This window comes from Cnephaeus nilssonii (genome assembly GCF_951640355.1).
Source record: "Cnephaeus nilssonii genome assembly, chromosome: 2".
Taxonomy (NCBI): domain Eukaryota; kingdom Metazoa; phylum Chordata; class Mammalia; order Chiroptera; family Vespertilionidae; genus Cnephaeus; species Cnephaeus nilssonii.
This window is the reverse complement of record NC_137073.1, coordinates 17357491-17384570: the sequence shown is the minus strand read 5'-3', so window position 1 is coordinate 17384570 and position 27080 is coordinate 17357491. Positions and strand designations below refer to the sequence as shown.

At 50.5% G+C, this 27080-nt stretch overlaps 2 protein-coding genes across 2 annotated transcripts; one reads left to right on the top strand and one right to left on the bottom strand.

The window, feature by feature from the left end:
- Positions 1-12624, top strand: EEF2KMT (eukaryotic elongation factor 2 lysine methyltransferase). The gene is made up of 8 exons (XM_079800195.1): positions 1-137; positions 2387-2446; positions 4749-4829; positions 5955-6056; positions 8633-8766; positions 8849-9144; positions 10425-10574; positions 12497-12624. The coding sequence occupies exons 1-8, from the start codon at positions 42-44 to the stop codon at positions 12595-12597; spliced, it is 1020 nt and encodes a 339-aa protein (XP_079656321.1). The 5' UTR covers positions 1-41; the 3' UTR covers positions 12598-12624.
- On the bottom strand, positions 11882-26867 carry ALG1 (ALG1 chitobiosyldiphosphodolichol beta-mannosyltransferase). Its single transcript, XM_079800183.1, is given in 14 exon segments — positions 11882-14220; positions 14223-14348; positions 15358-15433; positions 16293-16407; positions 17667-17777; positions 18539-18598; positions 18918-18956; positions 19163-19284; positions 20043-20153; positions 21262-21351; positions 22765-22913; positions 25399-25502; positions 25637-25714; positions 26651-26867. Coding segments are annotated over 14 exon segments (1413 nt in total). The 5' UTR covers positions 26859-26867; the 3' UTR covers positions 11882-14196.
- Between the last annotated feature and the right edge of the window lie 213 nt (positions 26868-27080).

The following is a 27080-nucleotide window of genomic DNA, read 5'->3' as shown; positions in this document are numbered from 1 at the left end:
TCCGCCCCGTCTCCCGAGCAACGCGGCGGCTCCGCCCCGTCATGGCGTCGGAGGAGCGCGTGGAAGCCTCGCGCCTGCTGCAGAGTTTCGAGCGCCGCTTCCTGGCGGCGCGCGCGCTTCGCTCCTTCCCCTGGCAGGTGGGCGGCGGGGCGCGCTGAGTGCCAGCGGTGGGTGGCGAAGGACTGGTGAGGGGGGCGCTACGGGCTCCCGCTCCCGCCCTCCCGGTCACTGGACGGCCTCGGCTTTCTCGGGTGTCCGGGCCTTACCTCTGGTGCTGGACCTGGGGCTGCGCTGGGGGCCGAGCGGGCTGGTGGCGGAGAGCAGGAGGTGCACCTGCGCGCCCCTGGGAAGCCCACCCTTCACCCGGCCACCAGCTCCCTCTCCTCTGGGCCCTTCCCGCCCTCCGCTCCCGTTGCTGACTTGGGTCCCACGAATTGAAGGAATGCAGGGTTTCCTCCCAACTACCTTTTTCACTCAGGTTTTTAGGGTCATGGACAGCTCCCAGTAATTTCATGACTTTTTTTTTTTTTTAGCCAGTTATCCCGGTCATGAGAAACAGCTGTTGTTGCCCATTTTAACGGTCTACGGCCTCAGCACAGCTAGAGATCAGGTTGCAATGAGCGTAGTGACCAGATCACAGACAGCCCCCGCACCCAATTACAGACACATGTCCCTGGGTGTTTTCATCTTTGGCATCAGCTTTGGACAAAATCGTCTCAGAGGCAACTTTGAGGCTCTTAAGCCTCGGAAGGAAGAGACAGGGAGGAACAAAGCTGGCCAGAAAATAGATGATAGAAGTCTCAGCTCCCCTGCCCTGGGACCTGCCACTGCACAGGCCAATGGCATGGCAGCAGCTTCCTTCTGCCAAGGAGATTGCTAATGACATTGCCTCCTTTATAATTCATGTGCGGTGAGCTCACTGGGATGACTCAGTTTGGATATGTATTCTTCCCGGGTCTTCCCCTCGTTAGTCATTTGTATTTTATTGACATAAACCATTTAGCATTCTGAGAGCTCATTTCCAGTCACAAAGGAATATGTACATTTTTAACCCAAAATTTAAACCTTTCTAACAGCATCTATGGGACCCAATTCCATATCAGCTAAAATTGTTCACATAAAATAAGTGCATACTCTGTACCAGGACCATGCTAAATGCAGACCTAGGCTGGCCCACAACACCCATGTGGTGGGTGCTATTACTATTATTGTGTTTTACCACACAGGTTGACTAGAAGAGAGGTAGAGTGCAGCAATGGAGAGCTCAGACCTGAGAGACAGCCTCCTGCTTGGAATCCTGGCCCAATCCCATACAAGCTGTGTGACCTTGGGCAAGTGACTGCACACTTCTGGGCTATAGTTTTCTTATTAGTAGCACAGGATGCTTACCTCAAAGGGCTGTTATCAGGAGTGCATGACAATGAAGTATCTGAGGCAGTGCCTGGCTCATGGTAAATGGATGTAAGTGTTAGCTAGTATTTTTATTCCATCCAAATGTTTACTGGATGCCTTCATGAGCCAGGCACTAAGATCAGCAGCACACAGATGAGGCTTGTTCAGATGGGAGAGCCAGAGAAAAAACACGTAAATGAATAAATAAGAAAACGCCATGGGATAACAGTGGCTATAAAGTCAATAAAACAAGGAAATGTTTCATCAAAGTAGGGGAATCTGGGAAGGCCTCCAAGAGGGGAAATTTGAGCCACGACCTGGACAGTGAAGCAGTGGGCTATGGGAGGTCTTGGGGAGCAGGGAGTGCAGAGGTTCTGCCAATGAGAGCAAGCTGCTGTAAGGAGGCCAGTGTGGCTGGAGTGGCATGAGCAGAGGTGAGATGGATGATGGCAAGTGAGATGAGAGAGGCCAGGGCCAGGTCTTACAGCATGTGATAAGTTGTTCTGGAGAAACAAAGGGATCTGCCCAGGGTCACACACCAGTCAAGCAGTCTGCCTGATTCTGGAGCCTGAGCTCACTACCAGGAGTCCCCTGCAGGAGAGGACAGTGTATAAGCTGGGCCTGGCAGCTGCACCTTAACTCGGATGTCAAGTCCAAGGCAAGCCCATCAGGCGCTGATGTCCTGGCTAACTGTAATTCCTGGCTGACGAGCCAGTCTGTGACACCAAGCCAGTCTGTGACCCAGGCGAGGCTTAGCAGCCAGGGCTAATGCAAACCAAGAGACTGTCTCCTGATATTCTTTCTCCGACTCATCCAGGTGTAACCTGGGACTTGTCAAGGTCAGGCTTTCAGCTGCCTGTGGCTTCTAATTCCAGTTCGCCAAGGTCCCTGGGGAGAGATCACTTAGCACTTTGCCAACATGTCCTATTGCATGTTTAATGTTCCTGTGAAAATGTCTTGATTTCTCTCTCTCCCCCACTCTGTCTCCAAATAGAGCCTAGAAGAGAAATTAAGGGACTCCGGTTCTGAGCTGCTGCTGGATATTTTGCAGAAGGTAAGAATCACAGAGTCACTGGGATGCAGTCACCAGCCTCCTGACGTGCCCAGGAGGACATGACAGAAGTGCAGTGCCTGTGCTTGTCTCCTTTCACCCTGCATTTGGGTGGGAGCACCTCAGAGAGCTCTGGCTCTTTTGCTTTCTTAGATGAAGATATCAGACTATACAAAAATCTACTTGAGAGGAGGGAGTCTGGCAGATGTTTTTTAAACTGTCCACAGAGAAAACAAGTGACAGCTGTGGGAACATCTAGCATTTGCTAGCTGTTCAGAGAATTTCTTCTTTACATTTAAGGGAAAAATAAAGATGCAAATCTTGCCCACTTGTGTCTCTCTTCTAAGATGTAGGTGGGCCCCTGCTTTTTGGAGTTGAGTTTTGGATTCTAAGATGCGTGTGGGTGAGGGTATATGTGGAACTACCACTGTGCCTGACCTGCCCCTGGCCATGTGGATCAAGTACAGGTTACATTGCCTCCTGGCTCTCAACCCTCTGAAGGGTCATGAACCCTCCTCAAAACCCAAAGCTATGGGCTCTCCCCCCAGAAAAAAAATGCATCAGAATACATTTGGAATACAAATTCAGAGGAGTCACAGATCCTCCTCCCACCACTAAGCCCTCCAAGGAACCCAGATTAAGAATTCCTGCGTGACCCTGGCCAATGGGGCTCAGTTGGTTGTAGAATAGTCCCCTATACCCGTAGTCGGCAAACTGCGGCTCGCGAGCCACATGCGGCTCTTTGGCCCCCTGAGTATGGCTCTTCCACAAAATACCATGGCCTGGGCGAGTCTATTTTGAAGAAGTGGCGTTAGAAGAAGTTTAAGTTTAAAAAATTTGGCTCTCAAAAGAAATTTCAATCGTACTGTTGATATTTGGCTCTGTTGACTAATGAGTTTGCTGACCACTGCCCTATACCAAAAGGTTGCAGCTTCGATTCTTGGTCAGGGGACATACCGAAGGCAACCAATTGATCAATGCTTCTCTCTCTCTCTCATCCTCAGTTGAGGATTAAAAAAAGAATTCCTGTGTGGAGGGTGAACCAGGAGTATCTTTCTGACCACCAAGTAGAGAAGGTGGAGCTGTAGCTAGAGAGGACTTCAGGACAATCTAGTATTCATGACTGTGAGCTCAGAGATGTCCAGGGTCATTGTTCATTGTCTTGTAGGCTACTCTGATTCTCACCCCACATAGCACCAGCCAACTAGAAAGCCCCTGAGCAGTGTGTGGGTATTTTATTGCCCTTGGGTAAAATAATGTCCCCCCAGCCAACAGGCCCGCTGAAACTGGCCCCTACTCTCATTGCTCCTGTCACCCTGCCCTCCTTCCCAAAATGCCAGGCTGTGTCTACCTTGGAGCCTGCTTAAGCTTTTCTCTCTGCCTGGATCTTCTTCCCCTGCTTTTTGATTCTCTAGGTTTCCACTGAACTGTCACCCCTGAGAGCCCCCTTTCCCCTCCTCCACGTCCCAGGTGGAGCCCCCATCTTCCTCTGCCCTGGCCATCAGAGCACTCATCACAGTCTGGCTCCTGCTCATCTCCTTGGCTGGGATATGAGTTCCAGGAGGACAGGTGCCAAATCTTCTTTGTCCACCATTTGGGCTCTTGCCTCTTCCATGGAGCCAGCCAATCCACACTTGTCCTTACTACAAACTCTCTTTCATGCTGGCTGCCCCGGGAAGGGGTGTGTCTTAGACCAGTCCAGCTGCTATAACACAATACCATAGACTGCGTGGCTTATAAACAACAGTAATTTATTTCGCACAGTTTTGGAGGCTGTGAAGTCCAAGATCAAGGTGCCAACTTCAGTGTCTGGTGAGGGTCTGCTGTCTCGTTCATAGAGGGCCATCTTCTCATTGTAGCCTCATATGGTGGAAGGCACAAGGGACCACTATGGGCGTCTCTCATATAAGTGCAATAATCCCATTCTTGGGGGCTCCACCTTCATGACCTAATCACCTCCCAACGGCCCCACCTCATAAAACCATTACATTGGATGTTAGATTTCACATATGAATTTGGGGAGATGCAGACATTCAGTCGATAGTAGGGTGTTCGCTCCTGCCCAGAATGGGCATTAGAAACACTGCCACAGTCTGTGCTGCTGCAGCAGAGAATTGTTGGGAAAGGGCTTATCCTGAAGACTTACTCTTTCAGATGCATGAGAACCACCTAGAGCCAGAACCTTTGTGTCTGTATGTGTTTGCTGAGGGATCGGGTAACTGGGGTTTGCTGTGTAGTCACTTAGAGCCCATGGGAGACTTAAGGCCGGGTTTCTTCTCCAACTCACATGTGTCCTTTGTCACAGACTGTGAAACATCCTCTGTGTGTGAAGCATCCGCCATCTGTGAAGTATGTCCGGTGCTTTCTCTCAGAGCTCATCAGAAAGGTCAGTGGTGGGCACTGTCTGCCCAGTAGCCAGACAGTGTCTGGCACTTGGCTAGCTCTCCAGAAGTGGGCCCTCTGCCCAGCTTTGCCTGTTGGAGCTCAGATCCGTCCCATGCCCTTTGCCTCCTCTGCAAACCCTTTCTCCCTCTTGCCTCGAGGGATCTCCAGCAGCAGCTGCATCTCCTCTGTGGTCCCTGTGCGAGTTGTCATTTCTACCGGGCAGCCCTGAGCATCATATCCCCACCTTCTGTTCTGCCACCTGAGAGGTTTTGACAGTTTCCTGCTGTTGCCAATCTCTGGATTGCTGCACTGTCCTTGTTGGAGGTTTTAGGTCTTGCAATGCCTTTATAACTAGTTCCCCTTAATACTTTCCCCCCAATGAACTAACCTGGAATAGCTCTTTTCCTGACTGATACAGGATGGAATTTAATGTTGAACCCAAATTTGCCGAGTTTCATGTTAGACTGGAGTTCAGTAAGACAAACCCTCAGTGATCAGTAGCAGGCCTGACCTGTTTGGCCTCTGAATACAAGGGCTGTGCCTCACCCACGCTTAGCACATGGAGCGATCCCAGCTTCTCCGTTGCCTCCATCCCTCATTCTCACCAGCATGGCACATCTAGCAGTCACCAGCAGGTCTCTTCCCTACCACTAGGGGGAGCAAGGCCACCGGATGCCATCCCACCCCACCCCACCCCCCTGGGGCGCAGGACAGGTTGCCCACTGATGAAGCCACACCCTGAAGTGTGGAGTGCCCATCCTGTGGCTTTTGCCTGGGCCTACCTAAACGCACCATTTGTGTTCTCCATCCAGGACATCATGGTCGAAGGGCAGAGCTCTCTGTCCCTGTCACACAGCAGCTCTCATGCCATTCCGTGTTTATACCTTATTCTCACCCTCACCCTCTCTATACCTATTTGAGATACCCAGGTACCCCCACTGAGTGAATTTTTTTATATGCCAGGTAGCCCATGTTATGTCAATCCATCCCAATCTGCCCCTCCATATTTGGTGAAAATCCACCAGCCGTTTTTAGAAGTCAGAGTAAAAGCAAATAGGACCTTTGTTTGATTCATGAGGGTCCATATTTAATGCTCTTGCTGAAGCTCTCGCTCCACCACCCCCAGCACGAAGCTGCTCATGAAGAGCCTTTGGACGAGCTGTACGAGGCGTTGGCAGAGATCCTGACAGCCGAGGAGCCCACTCAGTGCCACAGGAGCTATCTGTTGGTAGGAGCCGTGCGCCTTCCTCCCCACACAGGCCAGACACCCGCCTCTGCATACAGAGTTACAACTCAGGCTCCCACAGCATCCCATGGGTTCAGATCCTGACTCATCAGCTCTGTGGTCTTAGGTGGAGCCAGTTATCCGCCCCTGAGCTTGTTTCTTCATCTGTAAACCAAGCACTTTGACAAATAATAGTACCTATCTTATGGGGTGGCTGGAGTTAAATTAGGTTATGCATAGTGTTTACATAGCAGGGACATGGCACTCAGCCCCCAATAAATGCTTGTTGAGTGGATGTTATAGGACAGCAGTCACTTCCCACTCTCCCCCACCACTATCCTCACCAGCCTGGACCACTATCGCAGCCTTCTGACTGGTCTCCCAGCTTCTTGCTCCACAAAAATCCATTCTGCACACAACAGTCAAAGGGATCTTGGATGTTTTTGTCTGTTTTTAACCTTTTACCATAAAATAAAGCATAGATACAGAAAACCACACAAAATAAATATACAGCTTATTGAATCATTGCAAGGCAGCCACCCTGTTAAACTGCCACTCCAGTCAAAAGACAGAATTTTGGCAGCCAGCCCACAAGGCCCCCGTCTGACCTATCTCTCTTCTAGCCCTCAGTCCCTGCAAAAGTAACCACCATCTCCCTTTCAGACTAACCACTCTGAGGTTTTATCATTGCCCTGTCCACCTATGGACACTAGCATTTTGTCTTGCCCATTAACTAGGTGTGGCTTGAAGTCTCCCTTCATGCACAGGTACCATCTCCATTCCAGCTCTTTCTTCTCCTAGCGGTGCCTCTGAACAGCCTTTGTGGTTTGGCCTTGATAGCCTTCCGCAGGCTGGCTTTTGGTGGCGCACACGTGGTGCTATTCAACTTGGTCCTCCATCCTCTGTTTCCCAAAAATCGGTCTGGATTCAGAGGCCCACTCAGGTTCATGTCTGTTTCGTTGCTTTGACAAGAACACAATATGGGTTTCTAGGAGGCACATCATATCTGTTTTTTCTCCTCTTAATGACAGTAGTTATGAATGCCCAACGCTCAGACTAACTCATTCTCTGGAGGATGCACAAGGGCAGTTTCCTGATTCTATCATTTTGTTTTCATTCATTAACTGGAGAAATTTTATAAGGAGTTGCCTCCCTTCATCCACTATTTGGTTACTCACAGGTCCAGCTTGTAGAGAAAAGGCAGGATACAGGGTTCGTCTTTCCTTTTCAAGACAGTGAATTTGTTTCCTATCATCCCCAGAAGGGGTTCAATCTGAGCAAATCATGTCCTATTGAAGCTCAAAATATGCTATTTTGTGGCACTTCAAATAGGCTTCTGAGCCCTTTTGACATTACATTAATTGTTTTCTTGCTTAATTTTTTTAAAATATGTTTTTATTGATTTTAGAAGGAGAGGGAGAGAGAGAGAAACATTGATGTGAGAGAGACATCAATTGGTTGCTTCCTGTATGCACCCCGACTGGGGATCACACCCACAACCTGGGTATGTATCCTGACTGAGAATCAAACCAGCAACCTTTCAGTGCATGATGTGACACTCCAACCAAGCCACACAGGCCAGGGCTCTTGCTGTATTTTTTGTCAAGCTTTTCCAGACTCATCTTGCATATTTCCTATCCCAGACCAGGAATCAGCCATGTCTTCAACAAGCTCTGGTTTCTTTTAGTGGGAAATGATATTTAGAGACTACAATCTGGGCATTAGGGTGCTCATTGCTACCAGTGTAGGCCTTTCCAATGAACAGAACTGGGATATGAGTGGTGATATGTATATCCATACTTTTTAACATAGAATACCTCATGAATCTATATTGACATTTCCAATTCAAAATCAGAACTGCAGGGTTTCTTTTTTTGTAATTAAATTTTTTGGGGTGACATTGGTTCACAAAACTGTACAGGTTTCAAGTGTATAATTCAACAAAGCATCGCCTTAACTGGGTAGCTCAATTGGTTAGAGCGTCCACAAGGATGTCCGGTCTAATTAGCATATTACGCTTTTATTATTATAGATAACTATAGATTCACAGAAAGCTGCAAAAATCGTTCAGGGAGGTCCACGTGCCCTTTCCCCAGTGTCCCCCAGCGGAAACACCTGACACTCACAGCATCACAGCCAGGACACTGAAATGGCACAGTGTGTGTGTTAATTCTGTGTCATCCACCACATGTGGGGACCTGCACAGGCACCACCACAGTCAAGACATGGAACTATTCTGTCACGACAAAGACCTCCCTCAGGCCACCCCTTCATAGTCACACCCATGCCTAGTCCCCATTCCTACCCCAGGCAGCCCCACCACTGATCTTGAGAATGTTAGTTAAATGGAATCACACAGTATGTGACCTTCTGAGATTGGCCTTTTTCATTCAGCATAACGCCCTTGCAATCCATCCAGGTTGGTGCTTGTGTCAGCAATTCTTTTTTATTGCTGTGTGGTATTCCATGGCATGGGCATACCAGTTTATTTAGCCATCACCTGCTGTGATTTTTTTCTCTTTAACGCCAGCTTCTTGTCTTCTGGTGGCTGGATTATCTCTCTACCTGTCTCCATCCAGCCTTCCAGGGACTCAGTCACACTCTCTGAGAGCTCAGCCATCATTTCCCATGGCACCACCGGCCTGGTCACGTGGAATGCCGCACTCTACCTTGCAGAATGGGCCATAGAGAACCCAGCGGCTTTCACTCACAGGTGACCTCGGGGCACAGGGCAGGGTACCAAGGCGAGTTTTCCCCAGCACGATTTCAAACACGTGTCCCCTTCTCCCACTCAGGACTGTCTTAGAGCTCGGCAGTGGAGCCGGTCTCACAGGCCTGGCCATTTGCAAGATGTGCCATCCTAGAGCATATGTCTTCAGCGACTGTCACAGCCTTGTCCTCGAGCAGCTCCGAGGGAACATCCTTCTCAATGGCCTCCTGTTAGAGTCAGATGCCACTGCCCCTGCGCAGCACCCAGGACACAACACCCACAACGCAGAGAGCCCCAGGGTGACGGTGGCACAGCTGGACTGGGACATCGTGACGGCCCCTCAACTCGCTGCCTTCCAGCCAGACGTCATCATCGCAGCAGGTGCCATTCAGCCCCCTCTGGCTTCCATTTGTGGCTCCACCCACTCCCAGTTCAGGGAAGAGGACCATGGACTCGGCAGGGTCAGGGAGGTACAGATGAGACATCTGGAAGGGTCACTGTGAGCTTCCAAAGCTACATCAAAGCACAGGGTGTGCCTCTTGGGTGCCCTAAAGCCACATGCGCCTGTTTGATCAAGTGGCTATTTTTGCACTCCCATTGTAGTGGTTCCATCAGATAAATGAACCTGGCTTTTGCCCACAAGGCCTGGGATGAGCAGAGCAGGCCCCAGGGCACCACAGTGGTCTGACCTATTAGCCTGGCCTTTGTGTCCCTCTCCAGAGCCTGAGGGAGGCCACTCAGTTGCCATCCAGAACCTAAATCAGATAGTGAGAGCAGCCCCATCTTCAGGGGAGGGGGTGGGAAATGGCTGTGGCAGCTTTGTCCTGTCAGGGCCACAGGAACAGCACAATATTCCCAGGACTGTCTGAGTCCTCTGTGTGTCACGGGCACCCATGGGCTCAGGGTCCAACCGTAGTGGAGTCCGAGTCAGGGAAGGCGCTCTGAGTGCCCCACCTCTGTCAGCGCTGGCTTCCCTGTGCTCTGTACCATCGCCACATGTCTGTGTGGCCCTGAGGAGAGCTCCTGCATGTTTCTGTCCAAGATGCACACCGTGTCTTTCGTAGACGAGTCCCCACGGAGGGGACCACCCACGTCTAGTGCAAGAACAGGTTCCTTGAGAGAAGGGACATTCGGCTTGGCCACCAACAGACCCCTTATCCTCTGCCAAGCTCACCTCAACCCCTGGCTGACAGAGCTGTCTATACCTCTGGTCCTGGGCCACAGCCCTGAGACCCATAGGCACACAGTGGCCGGAGCCAGAGCCCAAGCAGCACACCCCAAGGTGGCACCATCCCTGTAAGCCTGGCTGTGAGGCAAGAGCAAGCTGGTCCCCACACTGCAGAGAGCAAAGAGGCAAGAAGTCTGAAGCAGACTCAGGTTTGCTTTATTAAAGAACTGATTTTTTTTTTTAAAGGAACAGCAGTGAGTCCTTGATATTTTTCAGTTGCCTTGTCTTTCAGCAGCTTTCATTCTCCTAAGGAATTTTTTTTTTTTTTTTTTTTTTTTTTTTTTACATACATAACTTTCTTCCCATCTAATAGAACTGCTGCTTCCCTGGCCCTTGGCCTGCTGCCAGGGTTGGCACAACCCAGCGCTCTCCATTCTGGGGTCCAGAATCCTAGAGGGAGTCCCTGTTGGTGACCCGGGGTTTTTCGTTGCAGATGTGCTGTACTGCCCAGAAACTGTCCTCTCACTGGTCAGAGTCCTGCAGACACTCTCTGCTTGCCAGAAGGACCGGCAGGCTCCTGACGCCTACATTGCCTTCACCGTCCGCAACCCAGAGACATGCTGGCTGTTCACCACTGAGCTAGGTGAGCCCAGGACAGGCTGAGAGGCTGTCCAACCTGCAGGGGCCACTGTGCTGGCCCCACACAGGACTCCAGTGAGGCAGAAACCAGGGAAGTGAGAGAATGGGGTCCCAGCAACAAACCAGGAGCTGGGCTGGGGCAACAACTCCCGCCCTGAGGTCAGCAGAGGAGGCAGGGGGGAGAGCGGGCTCCGGGGGACAGAGACAGCGCACACCGTGATTCTGGAGGGCTGGGACCAGCAGCCCTGCCATGTGTTTGGGGCAGGTTTCATTGGCTGTAAAGTGGACAGGATGGCAGATGCCAGTGGTGTCAGGGTAAACAAAGTTCAGGCCACATTGCCATCAGGCACAGGCTCTAGAGTTGATTCCAACACCCTCCCTGGTGGAGCTGGGCTGGCACTGCCCTCGGGGCATCTGTACAATGGAAACATCCACCTGAGGTGGAGCAGGGCCTGACTCAGGAACGCCCAGGAAAACGGGAGCTGCTATTACTGGATTAAACGCGCAGTAAATGGAGGAACAAGGGGTGACTTTCAGAAGGGAGAGGAGTCTGCCATTTACAGCCCTGAATTGGCATTGCTGCGGACCAGGCACTGTCCCCAGAGCTGAAATGTGCCAGCCCCTCTAGCAGCTGGAGGGGTGTCATCCTCTGTCGCCCATGGAAACATGGGTGTAGGGAGGCTAAGTAACGGCCTAAGCTGCAAGGACTGGAGCCAGGCAGCCAGCTCCTGCTCTCCACCCCTAATCTCCCACCCCACACCCACTGCCCTACAATTCCCACCACCTACCAGGCCCAACCAGGCCTTCTAACTCTGAACCTGGCAACAGTGCAGGACCCATTTGCCCCAAAACCCGCCCCCAGCAAAGCCCCACCTGCAGCAGCCTCTGCTGACAGACACAGACAAAGACCACCCGAACACCCACCCACATGTGCCCATGTCCCATTGGCAGAGTACTGTGAGCCTCGAAAAGAATGAAGTCCTTTTGGAGATGGGACAAAGTATCTACAGTATATATTTTTTAATATTTTTTTAAATTTACAGTTGACATATTAGTTTTAGGTGTACAACCCCGTGATTAGATGTTTATATAACTTAAAAAGTGATGACTCCAATAAATCTAGTACCCATCTGATACCAGTTATTACAGTATAATTGACTATATCCTCTTTGCTGTATTTTACATCCCCATATCTACCAATGTGTAGTTCTCAATCCCTTCACCTTTTTCCCCCACCCCCCTCCCATCTGGTAACCATCAAAATCTACAATATATTTTAAGTGAAGAAAGCAAAGTGCCAAACAGCATAAATAGTATAAGCCAATTTTTATTTTTAAAAATAATCACCTTTATATTACTATTCACATGGGAAATCTGGAAAAATAGACACTAGTTAACAGTTGTTATACTTGGACAGCAGGATCATAGGTGCTTCTACACTTTTATGTCATTTTCTTTTTAAATATTCATTTTTCATTCACAATAAAGCTGACAAAATGAACCTCACCAATGGCTCTTCAGACATCTGTGCTCCTGAAGAGGACGGCTGCCCCTTCAGATGCGTGTCCAGCCTTTGTGACGAGGCACGCGATGACCAGTCAGGCAGAGCGGGTTCAGATCTTGGCTGCACCTAGTGATGAGGTGTAGGACAGGTGCAGAGCTACAGGGAGCCCAGACAGGCCATGACCTTCTGGGGATGGGTATGGCCGATGTACAGAGACAGCAAATCTGGCTGTCATGAAGTGTTTCAAAACACGATTCCTGGTCCTGCCCCGAGGCTGACTCTAGATGTCTGGATGGGGCTTGAAAATCTGTCTGTACATTCCCCCCCTCCCCACCCCCAGGCCTGTCCTGCAGCCCTGCACTGACAGGCGACATCCTGTCCGCAAACCCCACCATCCTGAGACACATATGCTCTGTTTCCAGGCAAGGCTGGGATCTCATGGGAAGCGGCGCCTCGTCACAACCAGAAGCTATTTCCCTATGAAGAGCACTCAGAGATGGAAATTCTGAAACTCATGCTGTAGGTTTACAAATGTTTGGGAAAATTAAATCACTTGGGAAAGAATTTTTATGTGGGAAAGCCGATAAAACTTTCATTGGACTTAAATGTTTGAAGAGTGTTAAATTCTGAATCAGGAACCACCAACTATGTTCTAATGAAATATAACTGTTCAAGTGTGGGGTGCCCCTTTCTGTCAGCAGTTCTGGTTGTAAGCAAATCCCCATAAATCAGAAATGAAAACTTTGGCTCAGAGATAAGCATTCCACTTGTGCAGGTAAAAACACATATATCGAGTACGTTTTCCTCCATTCTGGACACACATCCTACGGTGCACATGGCACATCTCTGCTCACAGTGTGGGGGCCGCAGTGCCCATGTCAAAGCGGGAATCAAAATATTAGGGACATAACAGCAGATGCTGAGAGGCAGACACCAGGAGACAAAAACAGGGACAAAGAGATGTGGAATAGACCACAGGCTATTAACAGAAAAGTAATAAACTAGAGGAAAGAAAAAAAGGAGAAAAAAGTGACTCAAGGCTGAAGTAGTTTCCTGGGCCACAGATTCCCAGTCATTAGAATAAGTTCATTCCAAGCCGAAGGCTGGCCCTTCCTCAGCTTGTCTGGGAAGCCTGTCTCTGGCTGTTGAGATGTGGCAACTACCACATCCCCTGCTACATGGTTAGCCTCACATGTAGAGCCGTGGAAGCTCCCTCCCGAAGTTTGAGGTGCGAGGGAGACACCTCTTCCCCCGACTTTAGGAAGATGTGGGGCTCATACTCCAGGGCTCTGTAAAGATTTCCTTATTACAAATCCTCTCCCCTTAACTGTCCCAATCATCCAAACCCTTTTACCCTTCATAACGAATGAAGATCAATGAAATGGTCTCTGACATTGGGAACTAGCACTTCACTGGGTAGACAACCTTCTCCATCTTATTGAAAATTTCATTGGTGGCCCTTAGGTTTGGGATTTCTCCTCCATTTCTGATGTGTTAATGTTGTTGACTGTGACAGCCCAATGCACACAACACTCTGAGCACAGGCCCACAGCCTGGCTGTCTGGAGGTATTTAAATCATTCTCAAAGAAAACAGGAAGCGAGGAGACTTCCAGCAGATTCTGTGTGGAGTGGACCTCCCAAAACTGGAGCAGCCAGCGTGAGAAAAACACATCACCCCCGTCATCGAGGTGCAACTGAGTATCTCCAGGGATGGGAAGCCATCTATGCCAGCGCCAATTAAATGAAAACTTTCTTGCTGCCCTCACCTCTCTGTCCTGAATTGAGACTGTTTGGCAACTTAGAAATGACATACGATTTTTTTATTGACCAAAGTGGTCATGAAACTGCCAAAATTCGCCTTCTGAATAAAGTTTAAAGGAAAGGGTGGGGGGGATAATTTCATCCTATGCGTGGCACCTGCTGCTATCCTTTCAACTGCCATCCTCTGGGAGGCGCTGCTCTACACAGTTTGTGCAGGGAACGGACAGCAGCTGGAAGAGGCCGGAGGAGGGACATGGAGCACGGTTCTGGTGGGAAGGCTATGAGAGCAGGGAGGGGTTTGCATGAACCTCAGGGTCTTCCTCTTTGTGACATCCAACACCAGGACATGCTCAGGGGGGTTCAGTCTTTGGCCCAAGGGGTCATGTGTCCACAAGCAAAGGGAGAACTGTCTGTTTCCAGCTCTCGTCCCAACGAAGCTGCTCGGACTCCCGAAGATTCTTCCGGAACTGGTTCAGTTTGCCATCAGGATCAGGAAACTTTGAGAAAAGCATCTAGAAGAAAAATGACAAAAACTTCCCTCATCACCGTTTCCCGCCACCCCCACCCCCGTTCCCAGCAGCCTGGACCTCTGCCTCACCTCAAACACAGCTGCACCCCAAACACAGCTGTCCGGCCAGTGATTCAGAAACCCTCCCTCCGTGGCCACACTACCACCACCAGTGGCTGGGAGCCTCCAGTGGCCTCCCTGCACCAGCCTGCCCAGTTTCCACACAGCGTGGGGAACTGGTCTCAAACATCTCTGAACCTGACCTCCCTGGCCTACCAGCCCCTCCCTCACTGGGCTTACTGGACCCCTCACCCCAGCCATGTTCCATTTCCTACTCGACAGCTCGGCCAAGCTGCAGTGCTCGCCATCCACACACGGACCGGCAGTAGCCCCCAGCCTCTGCCATGCTGTTCCTTCCTCCAAGAGCACCCGCCCCTCAGCCTCTGCCCAGCACCATCCAGCCCATGGCTGGGAACAAGACAATGTCTGTGTTCTTCCCAGTTTCACTAAGTCAAGTGTCTGCAAACTGTAGTCTGTGGGCTGAATTGGACCTTCCACTTGTCTTTGTAAATAAAGCTTTATTGAAACACAGTCACACCAGATTTTTCTAGCTGGGCCTTGCAAGAAAGTTTGCCACCCATGTCTCAACTATCAAAAATGATGATATATGACTTTTTGTAATAACAAATAAGTATCCTTTGAAGACTCCCGCCCATCTTGCAAGGCTGGTCTAGGAAGCTCCCTTCACTCCTCACTCTCCCTCCTGATATCCAGTCGCTCCCTAAGTGACACACAGTCCACCTGTGCATCATCTGCGTGGTATAAGCTCCATAAACCCAGCAGCAGGTGGGGTGTGCCTTAATTCCCCTGGGCCCACTGAGGCCCAACCTCTGGGACCGCTGCTGCCTCCTGCTGCCTTTCACCCAGACCCAGCACAGGCCCAAGGAGTGCAGGGGCATGGCCCAGTGCCAGCCTGAAGCCCTGCAAGCCCTGCATGGGGGCAGACACGCTACCTGCAGCTGAGCAGCCAGTTCCTCTGCGTCATCAAAGACCAGGCCATTTTCCTCATGTTTCACAAGCTCGTGTAAGCTGCAGAGAGAATCGAGGGAGGCCTGAGAGCTCCCTGGAGAAGACACCAGAACTCCACGGTGCCCACCCGGACCCCCACGCCACCACTCCCCACCCACAGGCTAAGCTAGGGGTCAGGAACCAGTCAGTCTGGTTCCAATGAATCTGGTCTTAGATTTGACATCTGAATAGAAAATAGACCTGGGAAGGAATATATCAAAAATCCAAACCAATGAACAGGGACCTGAGCCTTTTCTGCTCTATGCTCTTTGCAGTGAGAACACGCTCAGTGGGTTCTGCTTGTTTTTTAACCACACAGCAGAGTAACAAAGGTAAAAGGCAACCCCATTGGAGGTAGGCTCAGCACATTATGGGTGACTTTTCTGGGTAACCCCAGAGTGCAGCGCTCAGCTCACACAAGGGTCTAACATCCTGATTTCCGTCCAGAGGCTGGCTCCTGAGCCCATGGGAGAGCAGTTTCTAGAGCCTCTTCTCACACTGTCATCTTTACAGGAAGAGCGGAGACAGAATTACACTCATTTGACTAATTTGAATAAGAGTAAATGAGCTCAGACAAAAGGGAGGAGAAATAAAATCATGTAAATTGTGCAGGCGATTCCAGCCACCACTTTTTCCTTTGAGCACAAGATCCAAGTTGAGTACTGAGGACAGGTAGTTCTCCTTCAACATGAGCTCTAAGTGGAGCCAACTCCTGCAGTAGGACTCAGCCCATCCGAGGACTCCCACTCCCCAGGGCCACCCGGCTGAGCTGCACAGATCGGGAGGTGGAGCCTTTCTCGGGGGCAGCTCTGACCACACTGGTTCCCTCAGCTGCTGATCTGAGAACCTAACTCCCAGAAGATCCAGTTTCCGCTCCTACCACCGGAAGTTCACGGCACACACGGGCAGGCAGCATCCAAACATGTCCACCACCTTCATGGGCAGGTCCAGGCCGCTGGAGGACTTGTGCAGGCAGACGCCCAGGTCTGCTGACCCTGCAGGGGGAGGGGCCGTCAGAGCACTGACCATGCTCCCTTGGACCACACATGCTGCAAGGACTGTGGACCGACGCCTCTGTTGGGGAGTGGGAAGTTGGAAACACTCCCAACCCCACATAGAACTGGCTGGAGCCGGCCAAGCATCCTGGTGCAGGGTGGGGACACAGCAGTGTCCAATCCTGGCCACTCAGCCTTATCTGAACACTACCTGTCTATCACTAACATTTTAATTTAAACAGACTCCCTTTTCCTACTTAACCACCATTTATTTTAAAAGAACCCACAGCAATTATGCTGAATGGGTTCAGAGTGTCTGCTTGGGGTGATGAGGCTGTTTTGGAAACAGACAGTGATGATGATTGCACAACACTGTGAACATAATTCATGCCTCTGAGTTGTATGTACACGTAAAATGGGAAAATGGTTCAAATGGCAAACTTTGTTATATATTTATATATTTTTTTATCATAATAATTAGAAAAATTTTGAACCCACATGAGACTCAACAGAAAACCAGCTGTCACTGTGAAAATAAAGCCAAATAAACAAGCTCACATCACTAAGTACTGGCTGGAAATGCCTGCCTACATAGGCTCTCTGCCTGGACTGCTCATTGGCTGCTGGAAGATGAGCCTTGGAGACGCATCAGTACCAAGCCAACTCTGCCCTCCCCAGAGTAATGAAGACGGGAAGAGAAGGGGGGGGGGGGGCATTCTCGAAGGGAAAGTCAATACTGCCGAACCTTCATCTCTTCACTGCCCTCCGGCACTTGGGGAACAGTGGGCCCCAACCCAAGCCAGCTCAGCCCTCTTGCCTGGACGGAAGAGCAGGACTGAATTGAGGGCGTGGAGGCTAAGAGGACATAACCCTCTTACAATCCCTGGCAAACAGCACCTGAACCCACGGGCAGGGAGGAGCTGGCACACCAGGAAACAGCCTCCCTTCCTGGAGTTCAGTCAGCAGCTCCTCTGACAGGTTCCTGGCAAGCAGCATCTCTGTCCCAGGTGGCCCCTGGAGCAGGGCCCAAGGCAAGGCCCAACCCAGCCTGAGGCCGATGTGTGTATGACCCTTGAGCTGAGAATGTCTTTTAATTTTTAAAGGGTTGCAAAAACAAATGTGCAACAGAGGCCAGTAAAATATTTACAATCTTGTCATTTTCAGAAAAAGTCTGTCCCCCAGCCCTAAAGTATTCCCTCTTAAACCTCAGCCCCGCTCCTCTCCCCGCCTCCCTCAGGCCTCCTGCCAGGCGTCCTTACCTAGAAGCAGGGGGTAATCCTCAGCCTCCAGCCATGGGGTACAGACCTGGATGTGCTGGAGATGCTTCTGGCCAATGAGGTGGCTGTAATGCTCCTTCAGAGGCCCTTTGCCTTGCAGAGAAAATCGGAGTTACTGCACTGGCCCACCTCTGGCTCCACTCATGGCCCAGACCTGAGAAGCCCCTGCCAAGGTGTGAGCAGGAAGCCGACACTCCCCAGCTCCAATCAAATTCCCATCTGGCCCCTTCCAGAAACAACCCTCCAGGGGTGTGCACCCTGACCACTAAGCCACGGCAACCTATGCCCAGGAGACTGTGAGCGTGGCCAGGATAAACTCTGGCCTGGCGCCAGAGTGCCAATTAGACACCGATTCTCACATGGACTGCCCTGTGCCTCGCCAAGAGTCCCAGGTGGCATGGCATGTGCAGTGGGCTCCTGCAACCCTGGGAGCCCAGGGGCCAGGAGGAGGGAAGTGCACAAGGTGGGACACCTGGCCCAGGACCCTCCTCCTCTGACCACAGCTCTGCTTCTCTTCCCACTGGGCTACTTTGGAAGCAATTTTATGTCAGACAGTGGCCTCTTTAAAAAAATTAATAAAATAAAAAATTTAAAAAAAAACCTGAAAACCACTGCAGAAGTGAAAAGCTCAGATTCAAATCCAGGCTCCATGCCCTGCTGTGAGGCCCCTCTGAGCCTGCTCCCCCTGCTGTCAAATAGGTGTAGAAAAACCTACGTCAGAGAGCCGCCATGAGGATTAAGGAAACAAGGAGCATTACGTGCCTGACGTAGGAAAGGCACACCAGAAAGGCAGATGCCTTCCCCCCTCCTTGCCCCAAGCCAAATACAGGAACATGGAGGGTCCCAGGCAGTACCTGTTATCACACAGACCAAAGAAGGCAAGCTTTCTCCATTCAGGATCAGGTGTTCAAACTCTGTGTTTAAGAAAATACATAATGATGACCAGGATCATCTACTCAGGTGAGGGACGGGTGGGGGAGGGGAATGCGGAGGGACAATTCCAAACACAAGGTCACTCTCCCAGAGATGGCTCTTCAGTTCTGGGCCTGGTTACTCCATGACCCAAATGGGGACTCAGTGCCACCAGCTCCACCACCCAAGTGCCCAGGCTGCCCACCCTGCAGCCCTGGGGGGAGGGACACTCTGCAGAGGACACCACGCAAGGCTCAGTGAGCACCTCACAGCTCAACAGCCCCTGACAAGCCCAGCTCCTGATCACAGCCACACACCTACTTTCTAACGCTGCCAGCAAGATGGAGAAGTCTTCATCCTCTACAAGAAGAGAGAGACAGAATCACACTGGTTTCTAAATGTTTCCCCTGGCGCCCATCCCACCCAGCTCAATGCCCTCCCCTTTCTCATTAGGGCCTCAGAGCACCCCAAATATATGTGGGGGGGTACAGGCCTGGCAGAAAGGAGAATGCCAGCTCAGACAGGTGCTCGTACAAGACCCCAAGTGCACCGGGGGATCCTGAGACCTGTCCAGCTCGTGCTGCTGACCAACAGGGCCGGCCGCCCACGAAGACGTGTCACCATCCCGCTGTTAGCATCCCGCTCCGTGAAAGCCGACCTCTCCGTGGCTGGGTCCAAGGGATCTGAGCTGAAGGAGCAGAGACAGAGCCTGTAAGATGCCACAGAGCAGGCCCACAGGCCCCAGGATGGCCATCTCCTACCAGAGAAGGCCCAGAAGCTCCCGAAGGTCAGGGTATGGCCATGTCAGAGACACCGAGCCAACCCTACAACCCTAGGCCGGGGCACAGACATGTGCCTTGCTTTCTGTATCAATATTTACTTGTTGCTAGGTGCTGAGGTCACAACAGCAGACAAGACCAACTCAGCCCCAGCCTTCACCAGCTTCCTGTTCTTATCATTCCCTCAACTTAGGATGAAGATGCTGTGACCTCCCACCTGGCTCCCAGGTTACTGAAAGGAGTGAACAACTGGTGTGTGAACTGCTGCTCAAAGGGCCTTTCCTGAGCCCTGGGAGACACCCCACAGATCACACAGGTCCACAGACGCTGCCATGGGGTCAGAAACCTGCAGGCAGGAGGGTAAGATGCCCACAGCCTTGAGCAGGACGAATATTTCCTTAAATGGCCAGAGAATAAACACTTCAAGCTTTTATTTGATCTCTTTTGTAACAGGTCCCTTGTTGTAGTGTGAAAGCAGCCGTGGACAATGCATAAATGAATGAATGTGCTGCATTCCAATAAAACTTTATTTATGAACCGGCAGTGGGCCTGGAGCCATAGTTAGCCAACCCATGGATTTAGTGGATTCCCAAGTCTGCAGCAAAGAGACGGGGGAGAAGCCAGGACAGCAGTGAACACAAGAGAAGATGGAAGACAGGAGACCTACCTGGCCCTGAGTGCAGAGTAGGTGCGGCCCAGCTTCATAAAGAGCCGGTGTTGCAGGTCCAAGGGTGTCTCTTTAAAGAAAGATGCTGGCTTGTCGTAGACAGTCACAGCTCTGCAAAGAGATCAGTGGGAGGCTCTAGGAGTCAAGAGATCAGTGGGAGGTTCTAGGAGTCAACAAGCTATGAATTACTTGGGGCATCAGAAAGAGAAGTTCTAACAAAACTGCCTGGGCCAGTCCAGCTGGTGGGCTCAGCAATTGAGCATCAACCTATGAACCAGAGGTCACAGTTCGATTCCCAGCATATGCCTGGGTTGCAGGCTTGATCCCCAGTGGGGAACATGCAGGAGGCAGCCAATCAATGATTCTCTCTCATCACTGATGTTTCTATCTCTCCCTCTTTTTTCCTCTCTGAAATCAATCAACCGATATCCTATCTAATAAAGAGGGAATATGCTAACTGACCCTCATGCCATCACAAAGATGGTGGTGCCCACAGCCAATAAGGAGGGAATATGCTAATTGACTGTCCCGCCCTCAAAGATGGCAGCACCCACAGCCAATAAGGAGGGGATATGCTAATTGACTGACACGCCCTCAAAGATGGCGGCGCCCACAGCCACAAGATGGCAGCGCCCAGTACCCTCAGCCCCGCCAGGGCAACAGGACTGCCTCTGGAGTCCCCCAGTCCTCTCAGCCCCCCAGCCACCCAGAGCTGGCCTGAGGCACAGGCAAGCCTTGGATGGCAGCTGCCCAGCCGCCCAGGGCCACCCAAGGCTCAGGTAACCAGGGCCGGCCAAGGCTTGCGCTGCAGGCAGTGGCAGCAGTAGAGGTATGATGGGGGCGTCGCCTTCCCCTGATCGCCGGGTTGCCTCCTGCCCCTGAGGGCTCCCGGACTGTGAGAAGAGTTAGGCCGGGCTGAGGGAGCCCCCTCCAGTGCATGAATTTTCATGCTCCAGGCCTCTAGTGTGTGTGTGTGTGCATATGTATATGAATATGAATATATATATATATATATATTTGAAAACTGCCTGGACCATCTGGCTGGCTGGGAAAGAAACTCCAACCTCCTCCTCCCTCACTCTTCTTCCCTCAGCTTCCCAAGACAATAACCATCTCCCAGGCCCCTAGATATTTCCAGATGCCTTGCCAACATGACACAGCAGGCACTGCAGCTGGGACCAACTGAGCTGGGGCCCCTTGCCCCACCCCAAGTCCCTACTTGATGCCCCAGTTCTCTGCCAGGTCTTCCCGCATCTCACTGGTCACACACAGGTTCAGGTGGGAGAGGCGTCCGCAAAGCTTCTCATACCTGAAAAGACACAGTGATGCTCAGCCCGGAGCCCTGGCCAGGCCCCACGACCATAACCACCATGTGATTGGAAACCTTCCCATACAGAAGAGGCTGCAGAGCTGGGGTCTCCCAAATCGGGTCACTGGCAAGGTAACTTCCCAGAATTTGTACTGAGTTCCACCTGTGCTATTATTTCCTTCACATCTTTCTTTACATCATATCGCTTTTCAGCTTAAATACAATTACTTTCAAAGGAAACAATATATGCTGCCGAAGGGAAAACCCAGTCTCTCTTGCCATAAGAAGAAATACAATAAAGTCCCTGTTATTAAATTTTAGCTACCCTGCACTCTTCCCTACAAAAGCTGTGGGGCTGAGGATGCTCCCCATGTGTTACAGAGGAGTTTAGCAAATGATAGAGAGGCGTTAACAACAGATTTGCTCCAAGAGGAAGCTTGCAACTTGATGATAGGGCAGAACTGAAAGAGAACCGGAAAGGGGGAATGAGACTCAGGTGCTGTTAGTGTATCAGGGCTTGTTGCTAACACAGGATGTAGAGAGCTCTGTAATTGGACAGCCTGGACCTGAATTTTGGTCCACACACTTGTTAGCTGTGAGACAAGAGACATAATGGTTCTCAGCCTTGATTTCCCAGCCTGTAAAAGGGGGTCAGTGTAGTCTGAATGGGATAAAGGACTTGGACTGAGCCTGGCATGCAGCAAGTGCTCAATAATTACTGCTGCCGCCACTGCTGTTACCACCATCAAAGACTGACCCATCAGGGGAGGCTGCAAGTCCCCACTGAGGCAGGAGTTGTATACTGGGGCTCAGAACAGACCAACTCTTCCTGCCCCTGGTCAAACCTGCTACCACAGGCCCTTCTTCCCTCTCATCAGCCACAGCAAACTGTGGCCTGTGTCCCTGTCTTCCGGCAGCAGCCCGTTTTTATTTGGGAATCTGGTCTGGGCACACCTGGGATCCCAGCTCTCCCAGTGGAGCACTTGCGCCAAGCCTTAGGCAATGGGGTGCTACAGCTCCTGGCCTCAGTGGGAGGTCACAGGATGGCAGGTGCCAATCAGAGGCTCACTCTCTGCAGAGCCTGACAGGGTGCGGTTGACAGCAAGGGGAGCTCCCAGAACCTGAGAAATACCTTCCAGAGGGAGTGTGGAAAGAGAGATGAAAGGGGTCCTGATAACACCCTTTTTGAGTTCAAGTCAGCCATTTCTCTGGACTTTTCTGTTTTGTGAGCCATCAAATGCTGTCCTTTGCTTAGGCCTGTTTCCATCACTTTTAACCAGCATCCGCCCAATTCCCCAGCCTAGCCCTTACCCACAGAGTATACAGGGAAGCAGCTTCACTGAGTCTCCACCCAGGCCCTTCTTCCTACCACAGTTTAGGGAAGGTATCTGCACCATCCTTCCAGACCCTCACCACTTGGCCAGCAGAACGAGGAAGTGGCTGGGGCCATGTACCAGACCCATAATGGAGTAGCCATAGTTGTGCCAGTCGATGACGAGCTTGGTCCCACAGAGGCAGGCCACAAACCAGCAGACAGCTATGGCAGGCAAGCCGGGGGGGTTCTGGGAAAAAGAGAGACTTGGATGAAGAGGAGGAAAGCAGACCATCATTGACAATAAACTGAGTGCAACGTACATGATCGATAGCCAGAAGACCCTCTTCTTCACTAAAAAAAGGTATAAAAAGTCATAAAAGAAACAAACTGACCAACCTGAAAAGTCCAAGGTCATCGAATCAAGGAAGTACATTTAGTTAGGTGGAAATTGTGTGGGGGAAGAGGCATCCCCTTGGGTGAGGGATAAATTGGCCCAGCCTTACTCTAGGACTATCCAGTAGCACACCACAGCATTTTAAAGTGCATCAGTTTTGACCAAGCACTTCCACTCCTATGAATTTATCCCAAGAAAGAGATCAGACTCGTGCAAAAAACATATATTCATTGATACTCTTTTACCATAAAATAAAACTAAATAAATAATCAGGGTACATCAGCCAAGTAAATGAAGGTGCTTCTACCCAGCCGGTATGGCTCAGTGGTTGAGTGTTGACCTGTGCACCAGGAGGTCACCGGTTCGATTCCTGGTCTAGGCACATGTCTAGGTTGTGGGCTCAATCCCCAGCAGGGGGGCGTGTAGGAGGCAGCCGATTGATGTTGATGTTTCTCTCTCATTGGTGTTTCTATCCCTCTCCCTTCCTTTCTCTCTAAAATCAATTTTTAAATTTTTTTTTAAATAACAAAGGTTTCTATATGCTAAAAAGTGAAGGGAAGAGGTTAAGAGCATAACTCCAGAGCCAGACTGACTACCTAGTTCAAATTCTGCCTCTAGTCCTAGTCGGTCTGGTTCAGTGGATAGAGCATCAACCCACAGACTGAAGGGTCACAGGTTCGATTCCAGTCAAGGGCACATACCTCTGATGCAGGCTCAATCCCCAGCCCCAGGTCAGGGCCCATGTGGGAGGCAACCAATCGCTGTTTCTTTCTCTCTCTCTCTCTCCCCCCCTTCCACTCTCTCCAAAACTTAATAGAAAAAATACCCTTGGGTGAAGATTGACAAAACAAAAAATTCTGCCTCCAGCACTTTCTAGCTGTGTAACAATGGGCTACTTACTGAACTTCTCTGGATCTAGGTCTCCTCATCTCTAAAATGTAATATAAGAACCTATTTCTTAGAATTGTTGTCAGTGATTAAATGAGTTAACCTTTTGCACTCGTATGTCGAGTGTGACTCGACACGGTTAGCATCGGTAGCAGCTCGTATGTCGAGCCACACTCGACACGTACTTTCACCGCGGGGGGGAAGGAGGATTTTTGTCTATTTTTCCAGTAGCTTTTCTTGTTTTCATTAGCATGAAAGGACAAGTAAAATGTAAATGCCGTCTCAACTGATGCCACCACATAAGCTTCACCAATGGCATCTTCAAAGGCTATTTGTTTCTAAGACACATCAGTCATGTGAAAAAGGTTAGACCAGTACACTAACTTCCAGGGGTAGATTATTATCCACTAACTTAGAGCAACGTTTAGATGGAAAGCTCCATATAATCACACCTCACCCTAACAAAAAACACAAAGATTGTGTTGTTTGTTCTAACAGAAAAATCAAAGGAGGAAGAAGAGAGACGATTTATATTTGCGAAACATGTAAATGTAAACCAGGTCTTCATGTGGGTGAATGTTTCAAAAGATATCACACCATGAAAAATTATAGAGATTAAAATTACTCTTTGAATGTATCAATAATTTGAAATATAAAAAAATCCAAATAAATAAGTTTGTATGAAAAGAAACTCCAGTTTCTTATTCTACTGCCGCGCTTTGTAAAATCTGGGGTATTTAAAAAATTAAATCCCAAGTAGAATAAAGGAATCGAGAAAAAAGCAAGCGAGTGCAAAGGGTTAATACATGTAAAACACTTAGATGTGTAATAAGTACAATATAAGCCTTTTCTGTAATGACATCCTATATAATAAAAGGCTAATATGCAAATCGACCATCCTATATAAAATAAGGCTAATATGCAAATCGACCAAAAGGCAGAACTACCGGTCCCTATGACACTCACTGACCACCAGAGGGCAGGCACTCAATGCAGGAGCTGCACCCTGGTGGTCAGTGCATTCCCACAGGGGGAGCACCGCTCAGCCAGAAGCTGGGCTCATGGCTGGTGAGTGCAGCGGCAGTGACGGGAGCCTCTCCTGCCTCCGTGGCAGTGCTAAGGATGTCTGACTGATGGCTTAGGCCCACTCCCTTAAGCCATCAGTTGGACATCCCCCAAGGGCTCCCACACTGCAAGAGGTCACAGGCCAGGCTGAGGGACACCCCCAACCCAGTGCACGAATTTCATGCACCGGGCCTCTAATACAAAAATAAACTGGATGGGTACCATAAATACAATGGACACATACTCTAGTCTCCTATTCATATTCTTAAAATTTTATACACACAGACATGCAATTTATTTACCAACCTGTGCATTTTTAAAGGCTGGAAAGTAAGGAGAACTGTTAACAGTGATTCTCACAGAAAGAAGCAGGGCTGACATATACCTGGAGAAAGATGTAGGCTGCTGGCTCACTGCACATCAACTTCCACAGCAAGTGCACCGCCTGAAATACAACTTTGACTCCATACTGAAGAATGTGTGGCCCAACTGCAAGTCAGAAAATAGCTGTCACTACCACAGGAGTTCTTGGCAATTTAGACACCACCACCCCACCCGCGCCACACACACAGACACACACACACACACAGAGTCAGAGAAATCTGGAGTGGGCTGCACCCTACCTGCAAGTCTCTGAAGTTCTGTCAAAGGCACAATCCGAATTCTGTCACTCTGCAAGAGCTCATCGTGGGGTTTGGAGTCTGAAAAGAATGTTCCCTTTAATGAACCAGACAGGACAATCGAATTTAAAATCTATTTTGCCAGCTCAGGCAAAATAGCGGAGAGTATCTTGGAAAATAGGACTTTTCCAAACAATTCACTGTTCCTCAATTGCCAGAAGAGAGAATGAGGCCAATTCTTGTCCAGATTCCACTAGACTGCCCACAGAGGAAGGGCCCGAATCTTATTCACCTTAAGGCAACACAATACTTGGCACATAGTAGCCCCTCAAACTGATCTAGATTCCCTGGATGGTGGAATTATCCCATCACAGTGAGGCTCCTATGAAGTCCCACTCCAGCCCCTCACCCTCGGAGAGCAGACTCTAAACAGAGACCAAAGGCAACCAGTGCTCTTATTACTGCTTTGCACTGATATAGAATGAGCTGCCCTTTAAAGATGTCAACATGGAGGAGGATGGAGGAACAGACACGCGTGACGCTGCACATTGAGGGGAAAAGTGGACATGCTGTGCAAATGAAAAACATTTGTCTGCAGAGCTCTGCAAAGAGGAATGCTGAGGAGACAAGCTGCCTGTCTCCTCAGACGCAGCCTGACAAGAGTAGCCGCAGAGATGCGGTTACCAATACTGGCTCTGGGGTCACACGCACCTGGGTTCCAGTCCGTCTTTCCACTAACGAGGAGGATTAAGTGAGAACTGTGCAATGAGTTCATTTAGCTTAGCACTGTCCTGGCATATGGCAGGCGCTCGTTTACAGCTCGATTAGACTGTTCATGCAGACCCACCCAGCAGAGCCTGAGCAGAAACCTGGCAACAGCTGTCCAGGACAATAGTGGGCTCGTCCATCTCGGAGAGCTGCCCAAGGGAGGAGAGAGAAAAGGAGCATCCTCGCTCCGGCCCCTCTGAGGTGATCAAGCTGAGAGAGCTGCCTCCTTCCCAGATCCCCGGCACTCACTGCAGAACCCCAGGAGGGTCACGGAGAAACCACACTTGGCCAATGACAGCGCGTGGTACTGCATTCGGGGGCTGCGGCCCACGTCGCCCAGCACCACGACGACCGCGTGCCGGGCCGTGCGCCCCCGCCGCCAGCGCTTCCACGCGATCAGCAGCAGCGGCGGCAACAATAGGGACAGCGTTAGCACAGCCACGCAGGAGGCAGCCATCTTGGCCGAACGGCCGCAGTCACGTGACCGCGCTCCCTCCGGCGGGCGTGCTGTGCGCAGCCGTACCGCGAGCCCCCAAGGTGGGCGGAGAGAAGGCCCGGGAGGGCGTGGTTCCCTAAGAGGCGGCCCGCGGCGCCCACGAAGAGTCCCTGAGATCCAAGAATTAGTTGAATGAAGGTAAAGTTTTTACCATGTGGGGATCTAGGAACATTTTATTTCAAA

Coding starts and splice junctions, on each gene's coding strand:
- EEF2KMT (XM_079800195.1), top strand. CDS start 42: ATGGCGTCGGAGGAGCGCGTGGAAGCCTCGCGCCTGCTGCAGAGTTTC. Junction 4,830..5,954: donor TCTCAGAGCTCATCAGAAAG/GTCAGTGGTGGG, acceptor CACCACCCCCAG/CACGAAGCTGCTCATGAAGA. Junction 9,145..10,424: donor AGACGTCATCATCGCAGCAG/GTGCCATTCAGC, acceptor TTTTCGTTGCAG/ATGTGCTGTACTGCCCAGAA.